The sequence below is a fragment of the Pavona decussata genome, unplaced genomic scaffold (genome assembly GCF_977016875.1).
Source record: "Pavona decussata unplaced genomic scaffold, jaPavDecu1.1 SCAFFOLD_53, whole genome shotgun sequence".
NCBI lineage: Eukaryota > Metazoa > Cnidaria > Anthozoa > Scleractinia > Agariciidae > Pavona > Pavona decussata.
Genome location: NW_028145475.1, coordinates 763,370 through 787,500, shown reverse-complemented (window position 1 = coordinate 787,500; position 24,131 = coordinate 763,370). Strand labels below are relative to the sequence as shown.

Sequence of the window (24,131 nt, the reverse complement as noted above, 5' to 3'; positions counted from 1 at the left end):
CCAGCACCAGTATTGTAAGCAATGCCAATACGGATTTTTTTTATAAACGCGTTCAGTTTTAAGGTGGACCTTTTGATAAGACTGAAAAGTTAACTTGAAGTTTTGGCGCAGAAGCTCCTGAGGTACGGTGTTTCGATTTACAAAAGCAGTTAATTATGAAAATCGGTGGCGGTGCTTGCTCATCTGCAACATACGTATTTTTAAAACAAACTTCAGTTCGCTAGGACGGCGTATTTAGCTATGCTCCATGGTGTTTCGATGTCTTAAGGAAAAATGTTCCTTCGAGAACAGTGCCAGGTTGGTAGCGATGAAAATCTGAATAAGACAGTTTCCGAAGGTTTTTAGTTTCGGCATCCGTAATGTTTTAGAATAGCTGAATATGTTGCTAGTCGTGAATTACCTTTCTTCCGATTTCCTTGGTTCTGAGAACTTACGGAGTTCAAATTTTCACTGGATGATACCTAAAGATTGATTAGGGGTCTTCTCTCAGGCTGTAAGAAAGGTTTTCCTCGTAAAACAACGTTGCGCTATGTTTTCAAAAACACATATCTGATTTATGTAGATTTGAACACGAAAATCTCAGCACTCTAACATGAAGACATTGTTTACACTTTGAATTCCTTTGTCCCGATATCAGTTGTTAGTCGATCACATAATATTCTATGTTTGGCTGTAAACGGCTGAAAATGAGATAAACGTTTTGAGAAAATCATCAGAAAGGTTTTCTTTCGAGCAAGGCATTTCCAATCCTACTAACACACCTCTCTGGTTACGAGAACCGTACTTCCGCAAAAATAGGGGGCGATTGTTTGCAGTTCACTGACTCAAACGATTTTAAAATAACATTCAAATTTAGACTACACTTGTTTTGATTAATTGATCGGAGGAGATTGCGATCTATATTTTACAAAAGATCAATGGGACGTAAAGCTCTTTTAGTTTCATAGACTCAGACAAACACATTTCGGTCCGCCATAGACTACAGGGCAGTAATAGAGAAACGAAGACGCTTGCATTTTTCGAGAAGCGTTACTATTGACATCGGTTAGCAATCATCGAAAACTACAATAAATGAAGTATTTAAAATGTCTAAAACTACCGTCTTAGGATTTATAGAAAGCTAACCGAATGAATTTTCGAAGTTTAAGATGTATGAAATCGAATTTATGCGCTGACGACGCGAAGTCTAAACACAACCGGATGACCGAAGTTCGAACCAATTTCGTAAACAGAAATATTTCTTTCGCATCTTAGTTCTTATTTGACAGAATAATATAATTTTTAACCTTTATTTTCGTGCTACAATCAGGATTTTAGGACAATCCTAGCAAGAGATATGATTTTTTAAAGATTTCGCCTGCGAGATTTCATGTTGCGCGAATTACGCAACAAATGAATAGTGCTTCACGTCGACTCAAGCGCACTCAAATTGATGACGAGAAAACATTTTACTGAGTTTCTGGCCATAGATATTCTATTAGTGGGATAAATAAACTTTATAATGATAATTTTCTTATTTTCATATGATAACTATGTCGAGAGATATGATTTTTCAAAGGTTCGGTTACAAGTTCAGGGCACTTGCATATTTTCACAAGAACTGAACTTGCATTTGTCGAGGAAAACAAACGTTTCAATTTACGTAAGATGACAAAGGAAACGCCATTAAGGTTTACGTAAAAAAGAGGATTAACATAACACACCTCTTTGGAACACCACTACAAATATGGTTACCTAGTGAGATTATTGTCAAAAACCTTATTTTAATCCAGTTATAATTAAAAAAATATTGACTTACATCTTTGCCGAAATAGTTTCACAAAATATGGAAAAACAAACACAACCCTCTACAATAATACTATGTACCTTTAATTACTTGGGCTTCCCACAGGGAGACCAAGTTGAAAATTGCCCTTGCTTTTTTTTTTCCCTTATTCTGGTCAATCTCGTTCCCAGAGCCCTCGTTACCATTGTCCAGCGGAGCGGGAAACGAGAGACTCTAGGATAAAGCGTTTCCGGATAACAAGATCCTTGTTATGGGTTTAACTGCGCAGGCGTGAGCATCTTGACAAAATGGCGACGAATGCAGAGAAAGTATTCGACGATGGAATTGAATTTTCTGTTACAAAATAAGGAAATCCTAACCTAGAATTGAAAAAGGAGCAGTACGATGAGATTGGGGCCATTAGTCCGGAGAAAAGGGATGTACCAGACTGTGTCGCCAACGGCTTTTGGCAAATCGCTCTGTTGCAAACTTGAAACATATTGAAAGTGAAGGTAAATAGAAAGACTCGATAGTCATCATTGCGTCGCTGTTAAATGCAATGATCCGGGATCAGTTGCAGAAGTTAAAAGGTTGTGTGTATGTCTGTGTTTCCAAAAAAGTATAGTGGAAGACGAAGGAGAGCAGAAGGTTACGGTCCCTAAAGATGTTAACAAATGTAGATTGCCGAGGTTTTTGTGGACAACAAAACCGTAGCGAAGATGTTAGGAATTTCAGAGGCGAGTGCGAGCGATAGTCATAGATGAGGCTCATTTGGTTCTACAATGGTATTTATATATTTTATTTAAAATATAAGAATGTTGTTTAGAATGTTGTTGAGTTATCTTTTATTTCATTAGTCTGCATTAATCAATGTAGGCCTCAGAATAAAGTTATCATTTAATTCACATTTCTTGATTATTCTGTATTCGATACATTCTATAAAAGTAGCCCTTTTTCACCCCTGGGGAAAAGGAATTAATCTAAGCTAATATAAACTCTATAAACAATCAATGGTGGCTTTTGCTATATTATAGACAGTCCCTTGATGAGCAATCCGGCTTAGTCACTTGCATATTCCGTCCAGGATCTAGATGTTTGCTGTTAGCTCAAACTCTAGTCCTACTGAAAAAATACATTTGGTTTTGGATAGCAAATATATGTCATTCAGGGTTTCCCTGTACAATGTTAGTATGATGACCCGGATGTTAGAAAAACCGATAATTTAACATTTTGCAAGGGTTGTGTAATTTTTTATCTGCTTCAATAGACTGCCTTAACACCTGCATGGAACACCTCTTGAAATCACCACTGTTACTGGAAATGTTTTGTAGTATATCAGTCTCTTGGTTACGCTTAAACATTGTAACAAATCACCCTTGAGTAACCAATAGTGGGTGAGGTGCATGCCTGTGAATGAACTAAGTGAATTAACAAATACTTTTGTTTTCTGTTCTAAGATGCTCATTTAAGCCAGCTTAAGGGAAGATTGGGGTTTTGTCCAATTTGTTCCTGTAGTTCTATTCACCCAATTTAAGGCGCTACTTAAGACACACCTTTTTACTATGGCATTCGCTCCTGATTGATTTTTTGATTTTTCTATTTTAAGTAGTTTTATATACATTTTTTTTTATTTTTACATTTTACATTTTATTATATATTTTTACTTTTAATCATAACTTATTATAATCGAAGTAATACTCCTATTGTTAAAATACATATTGTGCTTTTGTAATTATTGTAATGCGCATTTGATCATCTTGTCATGGAAAATGCGCAATATAAGCGAATAAATTATTATTATATTATTATTCCCTGCAGTACCAGTTCTGGCCCTCACAGGAACTGCCACAAGAGCCACCAAGGGTGGTATAATAGATTCCCTGGGGCTCTCTGATCCAGTTATTGTTGAATCAAACCCAAACAGGGCAAACCTATATTATGCGTATCATGTTCGCCCCCAATAGAGGAGATGGGAAACTTGAATCAATTTCACAACCCATTGTTGTTGAACTGAAAGCTAAAAATAATCAAATGCCACTTATCTTAATTTATGGGAATCTGGTAACTGGTGCTGAATGTTTCCTTTACTTCACCAACAGTATGGGTAATTAAAAAGATCAGTACTACCCTTCTACTGCACTGCCTTTGGCAAAAAAAACAACAACAAAAAACCAGGCTTTTCAGCCAGTACCATGCACAGTACCCTGAGCATGAACAAAATCTCATTGTTGAAGAATTAGTGAAGGAAACATGTATCCACCGCATACTTTTTGTGACCATTGCATTCGACCTTAAGATCGACTGTAACAACATCAGACGAGTAATCCACATTGGAGTCCCCCACACAATGGAGGATTACTGCCAGGAAGGTAGGCCGGGCGGGAAGAGATGGTCTCTCAGCCAGGGCAGATATCTTTTAAAACTCCTACTGAACAATATCTCCAAATCAGAAAAAACATGTCTGATGAAATGGGGAACTTTGTGCAATAAAAACAGTGCAAAGGGAAAATGATTCTCAGCAATTTTGACCATGATGTCCTCAACAATCATGATCCTGCCCATGTGCTGTGACTTTCACAGTCGTCAGTGCAGGTGTAATGACTGTGAGTTTGCACAAGCACTTGCAGACATAGTCGTTGACATTCCCCAGGAGCAACCAAGCGCTCTTCATCTTCTCCAGGATCAATCAGGTGAAGAGCTGAAGGAAACTATCTTTGATGCTGAAGTCAAGACCCAAATCAAAATGTTCCTTATTCAATACCGAGTCAACCTACAACGACAACTAGGCAGGAGTACTGTAGGTAGTGTGGGTCTTTCAAGTGGATTTTCTTTTTAATTGATTGATTTAGTCCTACAACACTTAACTAACACAATTAACTTCTGTTGAAAAGGTGCAAACCATCTTACCTGTCTATAGCCATGAGATTGCTACAGATATTTTCTGTATTATTCAGAAGAACACCTCTGGCAACCTTGAATAATTATGGTAGAAATGATTGACCATGAAATTCTAATTTTAAGGCCTGACCTTTAGGCTTATATTTGTAGGACTTTATTGTGCACAGCCAGAGTGTTTGGGGGGGGGGAGGGGGGGAGGGGGGGGGGTTAAGATATGTAGCTATCTCTGACAGTCCTTGGTTGTGCTTGGCAGATTAAAAGAATGATATTGTGATATATTTGGGAGAGGGGGCTTGTAATTCAAATTTTATAGACAATTGTGAACTTGTTTGAGGATGTTTGGGTTCCATTTTAACATGCAATCTTTAGCAAACCAGTGCAGACAAACATACATGAATGCATAGCACCTTTTGTTTAGCATGCTCCCCTTTCCCCACTTGTCAATGTTGACTTAGAGGTTTAATGTAAATGTTATAGTCTAAAACTGGAAATGATTAGAAACTAGTTTGATTTCTTTTTTTCTTTGTTTTTTTTTTGTCAAATATTATCATAAAATGACATAAAGGAAAACAAAATACAAGAATTTTGAGCCATTTCATTCAGGTACCTCAAAGGAAACAATATAATAAGCAATTATTGGATGAGGTTGAGCATGATAGCGAGAATTATCAAGGCCGAGGTTTGTGTTATCTGCCGAAGCCGAAGGCTGAGGCGGATAACACAAACCGAGGCCTTGATAATTTCGCTATCATGCGAAAACCGAATCCAATAATTGTTTTATTATACAATTATAAATGTACAAGCGTTGAGACATTTCACAGAACAACAACAAAGTAAGCCACGCAATGACACGTTTCAGTGTAAACATCTTTATTAATGACAGCCGTGAATAACGTGTAAAGCGGAATTCAAAAGGTTTACAGAAAGGATTTAAGCTTAAAACATCTGAAAACGTTTCAGGAAAAACTGAATCGAACTGAAACTTTTGAACAAAATTCTAAAGTTAAGTTGTACGGTCTTATGAAAAATGTTCCCGATTTGCGTTTAATGAATGTTGACATTACAGTTGAAGAAATTAAAATTTTTCGTTATCTCTGAATGAGAGCTCTGTACAATAAATTCCTCTTGAGAAAGGCTAATAACAGGAGATAACTGGTGCGGATTAATAGCCACTTCCTCACCTCTCACCTCGCACTCTGTCGTCAGGGTTTCCGGCATTTTTCTCTTGGTTGAAATGTCAGTCCTGCTATAGCTCCGAATGCTGGATTCATTTCTGTGCCCGCTCACCGCCATGATATGCCTTGCTTCGAACCCGGACTTGTCCAGGATTGTAACCGCCGTTGCCCTGATCGAGTGATTGGTGTAACACTTTGAAAGTTTGGCTTCTCGAGAGATCCTTTTCATTTTTTCACCGAGCAAACGCTCTCCGACAACCATGTTATCGTACCACACTTGATCAGATATGCCGGCGTTTTTCTTCGGCCGCTGAAACAAAAATTCGTTTGAGGGATTCAGGTGCTGTATGTACCGTTCAAATGAAGCCACAGGACAGTGTGGTCCTGGTTTCTCGAACATCACGCCTCCTTCAAATCCTTCATCATTTTCTCGTCGGTTCTTTGTGAGTTCATCTGTTGTTTTGCACACATATTTTGCACCTTTGCCATCCGTGCTGAATGAAAAATCAGCTTTTTTGAGTTCACGAAGATTCTGCCTTCCTCGGCGACAAAAGTACAACATAACCTCGAAAAAAACTTTGTTTTGAAGCGTTTCCGGGCTGTTTTGGTTAAAAACATCGCTTTCGTACAGCTTTTTAAGATCTTCTTCGCAGATCGGTGGCGTGTGTTCGACTTTGGCGAGCCCTTGTCGTTTTAGTTCAACGCACTTGGCGCCAAAAACTTTGTTTGCCTCGGTAAATGCTGGATCGTTTATTATATCGAAGCCAAGAGTCGCCTTGAAGTGTCTGCCCAGTCCAAATCTCAGGCTGTTGATAGTGCTTTTGGAATAAGAAGTTCCATCGACTTTTCTAGCTTCGGCATAAAATAGTTTGAGAACGTTACTGATGCCATCTTTGGTTTGCGGTTTGGGAACTTTCTTCTCCTTCAAATACTGCTGTAAAACTCTAAGAGCTGTCTTGGTAGCTCGTTTGGTGTTCTTTGCGTCCTTGTCGTCAACAAGGCGTCCTAAATCCGCTTCTGAGACTGACGCGAATCTTGGAGCGGACTCCGCCATGACACCGCCGGCTAGCTTGTCAGGTGACGAAAACCATTGTCTGCAAAAACGCGTCATACCTACATGCATAAACGCCAGTGTCTGTAGATGTGACGCGATGACACAGCGCCATCCAGAATTAGCGGGGTGCTTTTAGCCAATCAAAATTGAGATAGCATCAGCATTGTATAATAATTATTTTTATTAAACATTCAAAATAAGTATCACTATGTGGACAGTCCATCAAAATCCTTGTCTCAAACAACTATATAAACAGTGCATAGTTAGGTGCTGGGTACTCTGTACACATCACTGCTTCATATACTAGGATCTTGCATCCAAACAAAGCTTGAACAGATAGAATTGCAGCCTGTTAAACCAATTTTTGTGTAATACCATGCATTAAGCAACATTTAACTATATATGAGCACTGACAACAAGGATAATATAATTATTCCGTTGCTGATCAAGCTCGGTCTTACTCATCAGAAAGTTGACATTATCAAAGTCCTTAATGTCGGTTACAATTGGCTGTGAATCATCAAGTTGGCTGGTTAGAACTCTCTCAAATGTGACAAACTGAGCGATCTAATGCATTTCAGAGTTGCGATGGTTGCGAAGAATTATGTTGGCCAGAATTCCGAAATCGAAGTTCTCAAATACAACCTTCGTCTCTTGGCCAGACTTTTGTCTTAATTATCGAGGACAGATTTAATTTTCATTCGGCCTGCTCAACGTGATCGCGTTTACCTGGCTTGGCTTCCCGTTGCTCTGCTAGAAATTTCTACAAATTCTCCGGAGAAACGCGTCGCCGTCACAATACTTTAGACCCGTTACACTCTCTATAAGACTTAATAGATTCTCACTCTCTGCTTTGGCTCCAAACAAATCAATCGGGTGGTTTGCGAAGCCAGAAATCGGCCTGATCTTTTCCGCCATTTTGTTGTTTGTTCCCAGCCCCGTCAGAGCCGAAAACGGTTACGCATGCTCAGATATTCAGCCAATGAGAATGCGATCCGAAACGCTTTATCCCAGAGTCTCTCGTTTCCCGCTCCGCTGGACAAGGGTAACGAGGGCTCTGGGAACGAGATTGCATTCTGGTCTCAAATCGCCGTCTGGGCCTTAAAACGCACGCGCAGGTATCTTGTCGCTGCATGGGTTTGCAAGGGTCGGACATTTATTTAGTCGCCGATTTTCGCGTTTTCCGAAGGAAAACACAACTTTTTCGAAGTGATACATCGAAAGAAGAACTACGAAGGAATACTCAACAGTTTCGATAGCGGAAATCCGAGAAATAACGGCGAAAAAACTGTGCTTCAAGTACAAATAATAATTTGTACTGAAATACTATTCTAATTGACCGATTCTTTATATTCTGAACAGTTTTTGCGAAAATTTGAAAAACGTGCCACGCACGGGTTGATAAATTCGCTTCGAAATGGACTGGTAGTTCTTCAAATCGCTTTTGCGTCTCTCGTTTGGCATTTAGAATTATAAGCGTTTCTTTCTTAGGCGTAAACAAAGACTTTTCTGAATAAATTTTTCCTTTAGTAAAGCATTCTGTCTGTTTTTCTTTCTAGTTTAATTGACAAAACGTGACAACTGCGTAATCTTGCGTAAACAAACACATGCACTCGAGACGGATCAAATTTTGCCTATGTGACGCGGGACAAATTTCATCGATTAATGGGTTAAAGATACTGACAAAGAGAAATTCCCACGAAACACCAATTTCAATCAGAATTCCCTTTTTTCAAAAAACAAAAACTTTTGCGAGGGGGGGGGGGGGGGGGGCATGAAGCCAACACAAGATATCCCTGCCCGCTTTGCTAAATCCTGTTGGCCAGATAGATGCAAATTTAGACCAGGAATATACATTGCTTACAATATACTTGCTTGTACTATGCTTGAGCTGTAAAACAATCGACAAATGACAACTGAGATTTTATCACGTCAACTTTCTGGCGTATGCCAGGAACAACAACAACAACAACAAGCTTTATTTGCATGACTATAACAAATACAGTATTGCAAATTAAAGCTATTCTCAGCGGTCTCACCTCTCACGTATAAAAGGAGATGAGACAAAGTGAACAATGCCATTCTGTCGATCAAGCGAAAGAGCATAGTTCAAAATGGCGGACCCTGCTGTACAAGTCCCGGCGCAGGAAAACCTTCCAGCAGCTCAAGCGGCCGCGGTTGTTCAACCACCACCACCGCCTCCGCCTCCACCAAACGCAGAAGAACCTCCTCAAAACGCCGCTGGAGAACAAGTCACTTTGGAGGTTTGTTCAATTTTTGTTTTACTCCAGTATCGTACACGTGTTCTTGCACTTCGTATTCCCGTGGCAGCTTTAAGTCTGTTTTCAGCTCAAGTCATGCCCTGCTTTAAACGTGTAGCTTTGTAGCTCTGCGGGCAATTTTCTCTTTACCCCCCAGTTTATTTTACGCCCTGCTTCTGAACGTGCGACCTTCGTTGCTTTGCGGGCATGTTTACAATTCATGTTGCGCCCTGGCTTGGCGGGCAATTTAAAATTCACTTCGCAATTATGTTGTGCCCTGCTGATAACGTGTACTTGGTTGCTTTGCGGGCAGTTTTAACTCTGTTTACAATTCATGTTCCGCCCTGCTTCAAACGTGTAACTTTTTAGCTTTGCGGGCCGTTTGAAACTGACTTCGTAATTATTGTTGCGCCCTGCTTCAAACGTGTAGCTTTTTAGCTTTGCGGGCAATTTGAAATTGACTTCGTAATTATTGTTACGCCCTGCTTCAAACGTGTAGCTTTTTAGCTTTGCGGGCAATTTGAAATTGACTTCGTAATTATTGTTACGCCCTGCTTCAAACGTGTAGTTTTTTAGCTTTGCGGGCAGTTTGAAATTGACTTCGTAATTATTGTTACGCCCTGCTTATAACATGTAGCTTTTAGCTTTGCGGGCAATTTGAAATTGACTTCGTAATTATTGTTACGCCCTGCTGATAATGTGTTTACAATTCATGTTGCGCCCTGCTTCAAAACGAGTAGCTTTTAGCTTTGCGGGCGGCTTTAGATTGACTTTCTAATTAATTTTTTGCCCTGCTTCAACACGTATAGTTTTGTAGTTTTGCGGGCTACTTTAAGTCGACTTACTACTTTCTGAATTTTATTTATATGCGCTATTTTTGCCGATTATGTGTACATTCTAATTCTCGGTTAGCTTCAAAAGCTTTTCAATTTTGTTGACCTCAAAACATACTTCAGCAGAGAACTAGTTATTATCTTTGTGCGATCTTTGTCGATTATTCTCACTCTTCATTTTTTAATTGTCTTAATTTGCCATTTCTGAGTGCTTGTTTGCCACATTGTTCTACTTGAATTGTTTATTTTCGTATTGTTCTGTTAATTGTTATATTTGCACTCCGACTTTGTCGGAACAAAAGATTCCCTGCCGCTTTACCGGGTCTTATCACAATGCTTGTACTCATTTACGAATGTTTTGTATCGCCGCTAAGCGGTATGAAATTACACTTCGCGATACATCTGTCTATTTCATTTTCTCATTCAGGCTTTGCAAGAAAGAATTAAATTTTTGGAAAATGCCCAAGGGACCTCCATTCAGGCTTTAAAGAATCGCATTACCCATTATGGTAGTCGCCGCCTGGAGGACTTCGACAAATACGAGGCCTTGCGCCTCGCGGAGGAGCTCGTCTCCGTAGCGAAGACAACTGGTGATGATAAGGCCGCCAGCTTTGACATCATAGCGGCCACCCTAAGAGAGAAAATACACGTGCCGAAAGAGCAGTTTAAAGCTTACTTTTTGGCTCTTCTCGCGGACAAGGAATTTACAAGAATCTTTGACACAATCTCCAAGGTCGACAAGTTGTTTAGACGTCCCTCGCCTTACTCGCGTCCTCAGGCCAGAGGCAGTCAGAGGTTCTCGTCACACCCTCGAGTGACCTGCTACAGATGTGGTACGCCCGGACACAAGTCTACGCAATGTTTTAAGCGGTCTCCGACGACCCGCTATTTTTCTTCAGGCGGTCCAGGTCACAACCAGCCTCGACCGACATCTCAGTAGCAGAATCTGCCCGATCCTCATTTTGTATGCGTTTTAGTACTATTAAAGTCAAATGAACACTATTGCATCACAATGTTTGTTTATTCATATACATTATACCCACCCCCCCAGGGTTTTATTAACATATTATTACTTACATATTTTACGACTCGCTACGCTGTTCATAGATGTGGGAACCAATTATCTCTTTTCGATCGCACCCTTCCCCCCTCGGGTGGCATTCTCAAAGGGAAGCTCACTTTCCCTCTCGGATTACCGGGGCTGAGTTTGCCATTCCTTGGGCCCTAATTTATTTCCAAGTTCTTTTTATTTTCCTTTTAGCTGTCAGACCCTTGCTTTCACGATTGGGAAAAGCATCCCGGTTTCAAGCCTAACGCAGTTGGTATGAATAAGTTACAGTGGATAAGCATCGATGGTTCTGTTGTTGATGAGGCCCAAGGGATGGCAAACAATTCCCACATCTCTGATGAGGATATCGCCCTCGTGTTGCAGGGAAATTCATTAGCGGATATGTCTCGCCTTGTTTTCCGCGATCCAGATCACTTCCTAGCAGGGGAACTCCATCGCCATGCACCGCAATGGAATGCTTTATTAAATGATATGAACGATGAGCGCTTCTCTGAAGTCCGTGATTGGATTACTAACGGTGTAGACGTAACGAAGTTCTTTAGACCGTTTAAGGGTAGTTACAAGGGAAGGAATTACGAGTGTGGTAGTCCACCGCCTTGCGTTTTTCCCAACCACCTGTCGTGCAAACCTTTTGCCTCGTTTATTTCTGATACGCTCCTGGACCGTTTGCGTTCCGGTGCTATTTCTTTGTGGGGCAAAGTCGGAGAATGCACCCCACCCCACCTTATTATGCCCCTCACTGTCGAGCCTAGCAAGCCGCGTCTCTGCAACGACGATAGATTTCTTAATCTGTGGATCGAAGACCGTCCGTTTGCCTTGGATAGCGTCCAACACTTGCCTAAGTATGTCAATAAAGGATTTTACCAAACAGTGTGCGACGACAAGTCAGGATATGACCACATCAAACTTCACCCCAGCAGTCGAACTTACTTTGGCTTCCAGTGGGGAGGTTGGTATTTTGTGAGTGAATGTATTCCTTTTGGCTGGAAATCCTCGGCCTATATATATCATACGACTGGTCTAGTTGCGTCACACAGACTTCGTTCATGGAACATTCCCTCTTCTTTGTACATTGACGACCGCCATAATGGCCAACTGTCATTTCCAGGTGGCATTTTACCAGCCGCCTATCAAGCCCTCGCCTCAAGGGATGAAGTGAATTTTGCTCTGGCCGTCGCGGGTATTTTTCTCACGTGCTACATCTTAATTTCCCTCGGCTACTTTATCGGTCTGGCGAAGTCTCACCTTACCCCGAAAAAACAGGTGCCATACCTTGGTTTCGGTATCGATTCTGAGCTACAGGCGTTTACCTTGTTACCCCATAAAAAAGAAAAGCTTCTTCGTCTCATCAAAGAAACGTTGGCTCGCGATAACCTGGACCTACTAACCTTGCAAAGGCTCAGCGGTAAATGCGTGTCCATGAGCTTGGCAGTTCCGGGCGCAAGGCTTTATGTTAATGAAATAAACCTAGCTGTGTCTCGCGCCACGCGTTCTGCTCGACCTGTAAAGATGTCTGCCGCTCTAAAGAATGAAATTCAGCACTGGCTATTCCTTGAGACCTGGGACGGTTTTCTTCCCTGGCGGTCTGAGAAACACACACATGTCAGGCTGTTCTCCGACTCATCTCGCTTCGCTTGGGGAGGTGCACTGAGTCCGGGTGCCATTGAGGCGAACGTTTATGATTACTGGGACGCCTCAACAATACAAGCCGATATCGCCACTAAGGAGACCTTAGCGCTCAATAATGTCCTTGAATCATTCGCTGATACCATCAAAAACTCGTGGGTCGACGCCTTCGTCGACAGCATGGCTCTAGTCCGTTCATGGAATCGACAGGGCTCTCGTTCTCAATCGCTTTCTAGCGCCTTGAAGAAATTATTCAACACAATGACGAAACTCAACATCGATTTGCACCTTACTTTTGTGCCTAGTTCTCAGAACCAAGCCGACTTCCCCTCGCGACGCCTTAGCCTACAGGATGCCAAATTGTGCCCATCCCTATGGACAGTAGTACAAGAGTGGTATGGCGGCGAAAATGGGCACTCTGTCGATCTAATGGCACACCCTTCAAACGCCCAATCCGACTTGTCAGGTGCCAAGTTACCTTTCTTCTCTGAAAACCCTCTGCCGGGATCCCTGGGAGTGAACGTGTTCGCGCAATCGCCCGATCTGTACGATCCGTTTGTATTCAAGAACCCATACGCCTTTCCCCCGATCTGCCTAATACCTCATGTTATCAAGTATATGAGAAGCCTGCAATTATCCTACACTATCGTAGTACCAGACGTATGCCCAAGGCATTTTTGGTGGCCCTTGTTAACGTCTACATGTTCTTCCCGATACCTGCTGGCCGTTGCCGGATCCGTTGGAGCGCTCCTCACTCCCTCTAAACACGGGTTTTCAAACAATTGGCCTATCCCATGGGATCTCTGGGTGTTCCGCATCGGATAAGCAAGTAGTAGCTCTTGGTTAGCGCACGAGCCAAACAAAGAACACTTAGCTATCTTTAAATTTGCCAATTCTCCCATTAATTTAGCTCCATCCATTACTTCAGTGAAATCAATGTTGTCAATAAATCATTGTTTTCCAGTATACATCTGTTGACAGTTGTTTTATAGCTTCATTTATACATTTATGTCAAAACAAATCTAAAGGATAAAGAAGGAACTGTTTGTTTTACTTTCATATCCTTTAGGACTTACCTCCAGCCGTTCGAGCGTTTGTTCCAGCCGTGTCATGTCCTTCGTGCAGCCACCCCAACGACAAGCTGTTCTTTTTCTGCCAAATGTGCGGCTACAGGAGGAAAACAGTCTCCCCAAGTGTCCCGAGCCCTAAACTCTCAGTCGACCTTCAAGCGATAGATAACCGTTTGGAACTCCTAAATAATGCCTCCCTTCAATCGTCATACTCAAAACAGAAGTGCTCACTTCGTACGGAGTTTGAAACTTTCTTGGCGTCCCTTCCGAATAGTAAAACCATCCTTTCGGCAAGCCCCACTGACATCTCTCGGTTCTTGGTCTGGAAAGACCGACATGGCAAAACCATAGTACATAGTAATGGGTGTCCCGATTCCCACCTTCAAAACGCAGCTAAGTGTAAATGTCCTAAACGCCTGGCATTCAAGACAATCGACTCCTACATTGGAAAACTGCGAGCCATTTTTAAGGAAACCGGGCGCTGTGGAGAGTGGAACTCCCTGCTAGGTCTGGGTAACCCCGCCGCTTCACTCGAGGTGCAAAAATATCTTAAGGCGTCAACTGAGGAACAATTACGAGCCCGCATCACGCCAAAGCAAGCAGTTCCCCTATTTTTGTCCAAATTGTTGCTTCTGGCCCGTTTTTTAAATCGGAAAATTGCGGAGCGCTCGGTTAGTCCTTCTGGTCTGTTTGTATTGACGCGGGACCAAGCGTTTTTCAAAACGTTATTCTTTAGCGGTGATCGTGGTTCAGATCTTGGCATGGTGAAAACAGAAGAGATCCTGCGTTTCCCCCAGGACAATGGGCTGTTGTTCAACCACGTATGGGGAAAAACCCTGAGGGATGGCGTCTCTAACGTCTTCGGGATTCGGAGACACCCTAACCCTGAGTTGTGTCCAGTTAAAGCTATTGAGACATATGTAGCCGTGGCTTCCGAGTTACGCGTTTCTGTGACAAATGGTTACTTGTTTCGACCAACTAATCCCCAAGGTCATATTGTGAACAAACCATTTTCAAGTTCTTCAGCAGAAGCTCGTTTAAAGCTGTATTTGAAAGAAGCTAAGATCGATGAGGGAGAAACGCTACACAGCTTCCGTTCGGGCTCAGCCATATCTGGCTCCCAGTTGGCGGACATAATGTCTCATGTAGGATGGAATAACAAAGAAACTGCTCTCTACTACATGAAACTAGCGGAGGTGCTTCGTTTGGATAGTCCCTCTCATTTGCTATCCGCGGACTCTTCCGCGACAGCCGCCCTAACAGAGAACTACATGGAGCTTAACCGTCTAAAAAACTTTATATCCGCTTTTCCGCACGTTTAATTCTTAACCTTGTTACATCTCGTTTAAAACACTTTACGAATTTTTAGGATGGGGCACCTTGAGTTTGGGATTCTGAGAACGGGATTTCCTTATGGTCCAGTGGTTTGGGACTTTAGGACACTCTGTAACATAGAGACTGTCGGTGCCCAATCTCAACATAGCGTGAGAGAGAGAACGTTGAGAATAAAGTACTATTCTCAGCGGTCTCACCTCTCACGTATAAAAGGAGATGAGACAAAGTGAACAATGCCATTCTGTCGATCAAGCGAAGTGTTGTAGTATAAAATGCAGCACACGGTATCCCTTGCCCTGACGTTCTCTCTTTCACCAGCCATCAAGTTTCGTCCTGCGTTTGATTTTCCCTACCCAAACCCTCCCCTTTCCTCTTCAGAACATTCATCAACAGGACGAGACTGTCGGTGCCCAATCTCAACATAGCGTGAGAGAGAGAACGTTGAGAATAAAGTACTATTCATAGCTAATTATTGATTCGTTAACAATTCTTAAGATAACTTAAAATAAAATAAAATAAAATAAAATAAAATAAAATAAAGTAACTGAAGTCTTTGCTTATTTTAAACTTTTCATACAGTAGAAGTAATCATTCCGGAGAGAAGTTTATCTCTCAATTCGAAGCACGAGGAAACAAATGAAATTAATTGAGTGTTTATAAAATAGTCTGTTGAGTTCATTATATGCGATAGTAAAGTTTCTTTTACTAATAGTCGTGTAAATGGAAGGCTAGGTTCTATTTTAGAGAAGAACATATCTCTTAAAGAAGAGTAACTTGGGCAATCTAATAAAAAATAAATTTCGTCTTCAATGGTTTTACGGTTGCAAACACACCCTTTCATTACGGGGTATGTTGTCGTATCTTCCTGTTTCAATCAAAAGCTTGTGGCTGCTTATTCTTAGTTTCACTAATGCTTTCCTAAAAGCGTTTTTCCTTGTGAGATCTAGGAAAGCAGAGGGGCCAAAAGTTTTTTTTGATTGTGTAATAAAAGCTGAGTTTTTGTGAGTGTTGAAGGGTTTGGTGCCAATAAGAGATATATTTCTTTTTCATAAGATCTATGTATTGTTTGATGTTATTTTCATTCAATGTGTAATAATTAAAGTTGGGGAAATTATAATATTCACTCATCTTCATGAGACTGGAGTAAAAGCTAGTTTGACCGCTACAATGAAGGTCAACAGATATTTTTAGGGATTGTTTTGCTATAGAATGTTCATCCTTTCCTTGGAGGTAGTGTACGTAATTAAGTATCTTTTATTTATGTCAACGATTAGAGGAAATCTGCCAAGTTCAGCTCTACATGCAACGTTGGATGACTTATTATGTACTTCTAAATAGCGTTTAAATGTAAATGTGTTTTTTCAATTCTGGAGCCTTCCCACGACTTAAAATCTGATTTAACAGGAAAGAAGCCCAAGTTCACGCACATATGCGTCTTGTTTAAAGAGAAATAGCCGTTGAGTACTGTGCTTTCTTATTTCTCTTTCCTTATTGTTTGTTCTGTCTCTTCGAGATTTCAAGCTTTCAAAAAGGTCTGTAGGTTTGTCACGTAAGGTTTTATAAATCGTTCGGATTTGTTTTCAAAGAAGAAGAAGAAGAAGAAGAAGAAGAAGAAGAAAAAAGAAGAAAAAAGGGAAAAAGCAAAAGGTGGGTAAGGAGAGGGAGAAGACGAAGAAGATGGTGGAGGTGGTTGGCGTGAATTTTCAGGCAGTTCCATAGGTCGAATTGCATTGCGCATCCTTGCCACAAAACAAAGTGGATTTTCTAGAAACTCGAATTTGCCAACTGTAGCACCTGACGAGGATATACAGCTGTTTCGACAACGGTTGTCCAAAAAAACAACAACAACAACAACAACAACAACAACAACAACAACAAAAAAAAAAGCGTAAAAGCGTACGCGATAATCCGAAAGGTAGTCTGGGAAATACCCAATAAATTTCAATAAATTAGTGCAAGTTTGAAAAGAATTGCATGGCAGCTATTACTTCGAACGAATCACCGCCTTTAAAGATTCTCTTTCAAACATCAAAAAAGGACGCTATACTTGGAATTTACCACAAACTTTGGCTTTTTCATATTCGCGGATCTGATACGGTAAAACTTACATAGAAGAAAACGCAGGTAGTGGAGGAAACGCAGACGGTGGAAAATCACAGATGGCGGAAAAACGCAGACGGTGTAAAAACGCAGGTGGTGGACAAAACGCAGACGGCGACAAAATTTTAGGGATTGAAGAAACCGCGCACAAGGAAGAAGGTGCAGAAAGTGGAGAAATCGCAAACAAGTTGAGAAAACTGGGAAGGCGGAAAAAACTTACACGTAAGAAAATGCAGATGGTGGAGAAAACTGGACCTGGGTTGATCATTTCTCGAGCTCCTTCGTGAGGATCAATATACATAGTAAGCGATTCCAGGGACTTTTATTGCTCATTTCTTGGTACATAATTCATGTGGGAATGCCATATATGCATCCGACTATTGCCGAGTATACACTCAATTGCAAAAACGTCGACACCTAAAAAGCATAAACCGTAAACAAGAGAGTCTCTTGCCGTGAACGATGAGACCCAACGGATTTGTGGATAGTGTTTAAACAATAACCTCATTTTCCGATAATCAATAATTTACCATTCTCATTCTTTGCAATAAAAAATACAGTGCTGACATAATTCTTCCGAATAATTTTCTACCAAATATTGCTTAAGTTCACTGCCTGTTTTGAACTTAGGCAAATTGCGAATTGTATATCACCCAAATTGGCCCTTGTTGGCCAACTTGGACATTTTGAGGAAAGCTTGGACAGTTTCCATCATTCACTACGTGCAACTAATTTTGATCATCAACCGTCGCACGAGAATAAAATATTATACAAATAAATTTAGTACACTTATACCCACAAATCCGTTGGGTCTCATCTTTCACGGTTTATGCTTTTAAGGTGTCAAAGTTTTAGCAATCGAGTGTATACTACCCATTTCTAAATGGTAAACGGCGGTTAAAAATCCGTGAAAGTGTGCATGTAAGTGAAATCTTATGCCAAATTTTCAGTATCAACACGAAATTTGTGCTCATGTTGTCAAGCCACAAGAATAAAAGAAATGATCAACAAAGATGAGATGCTTTCATGTCTAAAAAGTTCTCCTCATAAGTACCATGAGAAAAAGATGGCGAACAGTAAGGAGACCCTGCAAGTTGATCAGTCGGCGGCGGGACGGCGGGTGATGATTGCGAGCCTAAAGGGTTACGGGTGACGCACAAACCTGTGGTTTAGATTGATTGAAATTTGGGAATGCTATTGTAACGAAGCCTAAAAAACTCAAACTGGACAGAATATCTTGGAGCAAAGACAAGAACCACAGGGAAGCCCAAGGGATAAAATTTCAGCGAATACTTAAAACGCCGTTTTCTGCTTTCCCAGGCCGTTTTTATGTCTTTACAAGGGCAAGTGAGTATGAAGGTCTCTTGACAAACGCTATCTCGGTAAGCTAAAACAGTTTGATCTGTTCGAGTGTGTTAGTTAAATGATTAAATTCGCAGACAATTTTAGCACACGGAATCTTGCCGACGGTTATCCGAGCTTCTGTCCACTTTCCGAACTCCACTGAACTAAGTTATTTTGCACTTGAAATGCCACTTTTGTTCCTTCGAAAACTAAAGGAAATATAATTTCCCTAATTTCAGCAAAACGTTGAGGCGATTTAGGTCATTTAGGCCTTTCAAACGGATCCGTACTGTAGTGATTGTTTATTGGGTTACCTGTGCAACCCATGCTGTATTGCATGTTGGGATTTAAGTGAAATACAACATGGCGGAATGAAACGTGTCTGAGTCGTTTCTGAGGAGAATCCACTTCCATTGGGGGCTAGTCTGGAGTGCAGACATTACATTGGCGACGAGGATAGCGAGAATCATCCTATCTAGCCGTATGGCGGGTCATAATATTCAACCGATGGATATTACCGGTTCCAAATCAGAGTTGAGCGAAAGATGGCGAGTGTGGCTGCGAGGTTTTACGTACTACGCAGAAGGCAAAGCGAATTTGCAAAACCCAGCGAGAAAGAAAAGCGAATTACTTTATAGGGCTGGTTCCGGAGTGCAAGATATCTTCGAAAATCTAACGATCGTTCCCCTTGCCGATGCAGGCGCGGATGATGTTTCTCAACAGAGCATTCGGGCATTAAATGCATATTTCCATGTCCAGGAAAACGCCGCTTCCGAGCGACACGTTCTACGCCAAGTACGCCAGGAGCCCGGCGAAGATGTGGACTCGTTTGTTCTCCGCCTCAGGAAACAAGCACGACACTGCGGCTATGGGGCCGAGGAGTTGATATTTGCAGTGCGGGATCAACTGTTAGAAAAACTAGCGTCTCAAGAACTACGTACCAAGTTGTTTGAGGTGCCGAACATCCAGCTGGCAGCTGCCCTCACCACAGCCAGGGCATGGGAAACGGCACGACGTCAAGCAAACCAAATTGCAGGAGGGGAGGGACAGACCAGCGTGAATTTGGTCAGGAACAACGAAAGCAAGGAAAAGTCAAGCGGGCAAGGCATAAGCAAGTGCTATGCGTGTGGGAAGCCCGGACATTTTGCTCTTGATAAGGTATGTCCTGCAAAGGGTAAAACATGTGCGAAGTGTGGCAAAAAGGGGCATTGGGCAGTATGTTGCCGATGTGAGGGCGAAAAGGGTAAGACTGGTGGAAGAGCGAGTAATAATTGGCGGTCCAGTAGTGTGAAACGTAATCCACAGCCGAGGGCTCGACAAGTTAATCAGGTTGACTATGATAGTGGAGAGGAGCCTTTTGCTTTCCCAATAAACTTTAACGGGGAAAGAGCTTGTGAAGATAACATTGTAGCAGTGACAATCAATGGTACCACTATCAGAATGCTTGTTGATTCTGGAGCACAGTCAACTGTACTTGGTGAGCGACAGTTTCATAACCTGGTGAGGAGTGGCCTACGTGTAAAGCTACAGCCAGAAGAGAGGAATCTTCGCGTTTATGGCAATGGGTCTCTAGCAGTTGTCGGTAAATTTGAGGCTACTGTCGAGTGTCATGGGCAGAAAGTGGTAGAGAACATTCTCGTAACAGAAGGAGATGGGCGTTGTCTGCTGGGTAGCTCAGCTGCTAAAAGGCTACAAGTGTTAAAAGTTGGGCCAGAGCCAGTGGGTATTTATTCCATAGGCAGTGACATTGAGAGTACTGCAAACCGCTTCCCAAAGGTGTTTTCGGGAGTTGGCAAGTTGTCAGGTTTTCAACTTAAGCTGCATATTGACCATGAAGTTACACCTGTAGCGCAGAACCCCTACCCGTTGAAGGATAAAGTCCAGAGTAAGATAGACGAACTCCTTGACCTTGACATCATTGAGAAAGTTTCCGGTCCATCAACCTGGGTCAGCCCAGCTGTGTTTGCTCCCAAGCCTAACAGAGATGACGTGCGGATATGTGTTGACATGAGTCGTGCGAATGAGGCAATTAAAAGGGAGAAATTGCCAATTCCTACTGTGGATGAGGTGCTAGAGGAAATGAATGGAAGTACGGTTTTCTCCAAGCTTGACATGAACATGGGATTCCATCAAATTGAGCTGGAAGAGGAGTCCAGGGATATCACAACATTTTCAGCTGGTGATTCATTTTACCGTTACAAGAGGCTGAGTTTTGGTATAAACAGTGCTCCTGAACAGTATCAGCATGTTGTCAGACAGACAATTGCTGACTGTCCTGGAACCACCAACATAGCTGATGACATTGTTGTACACGGAAAGACAAATGAGGAACATGACAGAAATCTCATCACATTGCTAAAGCGCTTGCAGGAGAGGAACCTCACCCTTAACAAGGATAAGTGCAAGATCGGAATGGATCAGATTGTATTCATGGGACTGCTTTTAAGTAAGCATGGTGTGGGGAAAACTGAGGAAAAGGTCAGAGCAGTGCATGAAACAAAAGCCCCCACAGGTGTTGCAGAGCTGCGGAGTTTCCTGGGACTTATCAGTTTCAGTTCGAGATTTCTTCCAAACTTTGCAACGACGGCAGAACCATTGCGGAGGTTGACACGGCAAGATAATGAGTGGCAGTGGGGAAAGGAGGAGAATGAAGCGTTTGAGGCTTTAAAGAGGCAGTTGGCCGAGGGGTCAATGATGGCTTTCTATGACAAGGATGCTCCAACTGAGGTGGTTACCGACGCGAGCCCAGTCGGACTTGGGGCTATACTGGTACAAGAGCAGCAGGGAGTGAAGAGAGCGGTCGCATTTGCAAGTCGTAGTTTAAGTGACGTTGAGCGTCGATACAGTCAGACGGAGAAGGAGGCATTAGCAGTTGTTTGGGGTTGTGAGAGGTTTAGTTTGTATCTGTCAGGGCTAGAGTCATTTCAGCTTGTTACCGACTGCAAAGCCTTGGAGGCCATCTATGTACCAAAGTCCAAACCTTCTGCCAGGGTTGAGAGATAGGTGTTGCGTCTCATGCCGTTCAAGTACACTGTGCGTCACGTACCCTCAGGCCAGAACATTGCTGATTGTCTAATTCGTTTGACAAAGATACCGGCTTCATCACACTGTGGCAGCACGACTGAGGAGTTTGTAAGAATGGTGGCAATCAGTGCAACCCCACGGGCGCTGACTACCAGGGAGATAGAGAGAGCTTCTGCTGAGGTTGAGGAACTCACAGAGATCCGCAAGTGTTGGAGGACTGGGGACTGGTCTACCGCACTGAGCCCCTACAAGTTGTTGCGGGACGAGGTTTCTGTGGTTTGGAGGCTGGTAATGAGAGGCACGCGTATTGTTGTACCGCTGAGTTTGCGTGAAAGGGTTCTAGAGTTGGCCCACGAGGGGCACCAAGGGATAGTGAAAACAAAGGATCGCCTGCGAAGTAAAGTATGGTGGCCGAGCATGAATGCTATGGTGGAAAGACATTGCAAGAAATGCCTTGGATGTCAAGCTGTGACTCCTGTTACTACCACACCTCCTGTGAAGACAACAACCATGCCAACCAAGCCTTGGAGGGACCTTGCGGTAGATTTAATGGGTCCACTACCGACAGGAGATAACCTGCATGTCACTGTTGACTATTATAGAAGATGGATCGAGGTGGATGTAATACGTAACACATGTAGCAGTAGCATAATCAAGTGCCTAGAGAAGCACTTCACCCGTCACGGCATCCCAGAGACATTAAGGACCGACAATGGGTCAAACCTAGTAAGTCACGAGATGGAAGAGTTCCTGGATGAGCTCGGAGTCAAGCATAAGGAGACTGTTCCCCAGTGGCCAAGAGCGAATGGAGAGGTAGAGCGGCAGAACAAGTCACTGCTTAAGGCGATGCGTGCGGCCCATGCTGAAGGGAAGCCATGGCAACAAGAATTACAGAAGTACCTATTAGCGTACAGGTCGACGCCCCATTCTACAACAGGTGTTAGCCCTGCGGAGCTATTGTATGGAAGGAAGATTCGGACCAAGATGCCAGAGTTTGAAAGCGTTGAGGAAGAAGAGATGCCTGGTACTATAGATCAACATGCGCGAGATCAGGATGCTGAGAGGAAACAGAGAGGTGCTGAAAGTGCAAACAAAAGAAGTGTGGAGTCTGATGTGTCAGAAGGAGACAAGGTGCTTCTAATGGGGAAGAAACAGAACAAGTTATCTGCAACGTATGATCCAGACCCATACAGTGTAGTTTCCAAGAGAGGAGATATGGTGGTCATTGAGCGAGGTGAAACTCTACTTAAAAGGAATGTGGATCATTTGAAACGGTTCATAGACCCTGCACCACAGACACCTCAGCCACAGAAAGAGGAGACATGGCCACTGGAACAGACACCAGTAAGAGAACCGGTTATCGTTACTGATCCTGAACCAGTTATTGGAAGCCCAGCAGAAGGGCCAGTGACTGAGCCTGTCACTGAACCCAGCTTGCCACAGTCTCCCATTGTTAGGATGCCAGAACAGAGTGTTGAACCCCGAAGGTCAATGCGCAGGAGAGCTGAGCCAAGCTGGCTTAAAGACTATGTTACTTAAGAGACTGAGCCAACATGGTTTCTGAAGACTATGTTGGTATTGACATTAGGACTTTGAAAAGATTCGAGATTTAGTATCATTATTTCATTAAGAAAGTTCCTCGTTGGACTCTTTGAACAATGCTTTATTGTTACAGTTCAAGTTCAGCATTATTGTAGTTTGTTTTGCATTACACCTATTGTCTTCATTTCAAATAAGGGGGAGATGTAGTGATTGTTTATTGGGTTACCTGTGCAACCCATGCTGTATTGCATGTTGGGATTAAAGTGAAATACAACATGGCGGAATGAAACGTGCCTGAGTCGTTTTTGAGGAGAATCCACTTCCATCGGGGGCTAGTCTGGAGAGCAGACATTACACGTACCAAAAGGTAACATAGAATGCTCCTGAAGCCAACACAAACGCAACTAACATAAAACACAAATAGTGGAGAAATCGCAGAGAAAGGTTGAAACGCAGAACGTAAAGAAATCGTAAAGGCGTGTTAGCAGAAAACCCAGGCAGATGGCTTTGAAAACCTATATAGTTGAGAAACAAATGATAGCGAAAACACAGACGGTGGAGATAAAGGAGAATGATTGAGAGAGGGATGGCGAGGGAACAGTGAAGCAAAACCAAGAAAGTGAAGAAAACCGAGATGGCAGGCAGCAAACGTGGAGGGTGGAGAAGCGAGGATTGTAGAGAAAACATCGACAGTGAAAGAAACGCCTGCAGAGAAGTAAACGCAGATTGTGGAGAAACCGCATATGAAATAAATGGAGAAAAATACAGAAGACCACACAAAAGGGGAATGGATAGAAAATGCACATGACTATGGCAAAGGCATGAATAAGGGAGGTTAGTCTCTAAAGAAGCTGTGGTGCTGCAAATCATGACGAAGGGTTAACGCTCGAAACGTCAGCACTCGAATCTCTTTACGGTGGCCAATTTACCTTTAGTTGTTAAGGAGGCTCGCAGCAGTTTTTCTGGACTTAAGGTGGAAGTTTTGAAATTACAATCACGCATAAAAGATAAATTTCGATCTCCTTAATACTACAT

General features: G+C 42.4%; 5 protein-coding genes across 5 annotated transcripts in view; 3 read left to right on the top strand and 2 right to left on the bottom strand.

Annotated features, from left to right (window-relative positions):
- LOC146480316 (uncharacterized) overlaps nt 1-554 on the bottom strand; it is a 2,762-nt gene extending 2,208 nt beyond the window's left edge. The window contains exon 1 of the mRNA XM_085109310.1: nt 401-554. The gene's annotated coding sequence lies outside the window, so the exon portion shown is untranslated. The remainder of the gene's footprint in view (nt 1-400) is intronic.
- A 4,735-nt stretch (nt 555-5,289) lies between these two features.
- LOC146480315 (uncharacterized protein KIAA1958 homolog) lies at nt 5,290-6,892 on the bottom strand. Its single transcript, XM_085109309.1, has one exon. It carries the CDS (start codon nt 6,890-6,892, stop codon nt 5,708-5,710), a length of 1,185 nt encoding a protein of 394 aa, XP_084965435.1. The 3' UTR covers nt 5,290-5,707.
- A 2,023-nt stretch (nt 6,893-8,915) lies between these two features.
- Nucleotides 8,916-11,220, top strand: LOC146480314 (uncharacterized). The gene is made up of 2 exons (XM_085109308.1): nt 8,916-9,156; nt 10,414-11,220. Exons 1-2 carry the CDS (start codon nt 9,007-9,009, stop codon nt 10,924-10,926), a joined length of 663 nt encoding a protein of 220 aa, XP_084965434.1. The 5' UTR covers nt 8,916-9,006; the 3' UTR covers nt 10,927-11,220.
- Nucleotides 11,221-11,310: 90 nt separating this feature from the next.
- LOC146480313 (uncharacterized) lies at nt 11,311-13,506 on the top strand. Its single transcript, XM_085109374.1, has one exon. It carries the CDS (start codon nt 11,311-11,313, stop codon nt 13,504-13,506), a length of 2,196 nt encoding a protein of 731 aa, XP_084965500.1.
- An 8,411-nt stretch (nt 13,507-21,917) lies between these two features.
- On the top strand, nt 21,918-23,446 carry LOC146480312 (uncharacterized). Its single transcript, XM_085109307.1, has 2 exons — nt 21,918-22,022; nt 22,196-23,446. The coding sequence occupies exons 1-2, from the start codon at nt 21,976-21,978 to the stop codon at nt 23,091-23,093; spliced, it is 945 nt and encodes a 314-aa protein (XP_084965433.1). The 5' UTR covers nt 21,918-21,975; the 3' UTR covers nt 23,094-23,446.
- Nucleotides 23,447-24,131: the final 685 nt, after the last annotated feature.

Bases quoted from the DNA above. Each gene is read 5' to 3' on its own strand.
- LOC146480313 (XM_085109374.1), top strand. From the start codon at position 11,311: ATGAATAAGTTACAGTGGATAAGCATCGATGGTTCTGTTGTTGATGAG.
- LOC146480315 (XM_085109309.1), bottom strand. From the start codon at position 6,892: ATGGCGGAGTCCGCTCCAAGATTCGCGTCAGTCTCAGAAGCGGATTTA.
- LOC146480312 (XM_085109307.1), top strand. From the start codon at position 21,976: ATGCTATGGTGGAAAGACATTGCAAGAAATGCCTTGGATGTCAAGCT. The intron at 22,023-22,195 runs GTGACTCCTGTT...TAACACATGTAG, and splicing joins AATGCCTTGGATGTCAAGCT to CAGTAGCATAATCAAGTGCC.
- LOC146480314 (XM_085109308.1), top strand. From the start codon at position 9,007: ATGGCGGACCCTGCTGTACAAGTCCCGGCGCAGGAAAACCTTCCAGCA. The intron at 9,157-10,413 runs GTTTGTTCAATT...TTTCTCATTCAG, and splicing joins GAGAACAAGTCACTTTGGAG to GCTTTGCAAGAAAGAATTAA.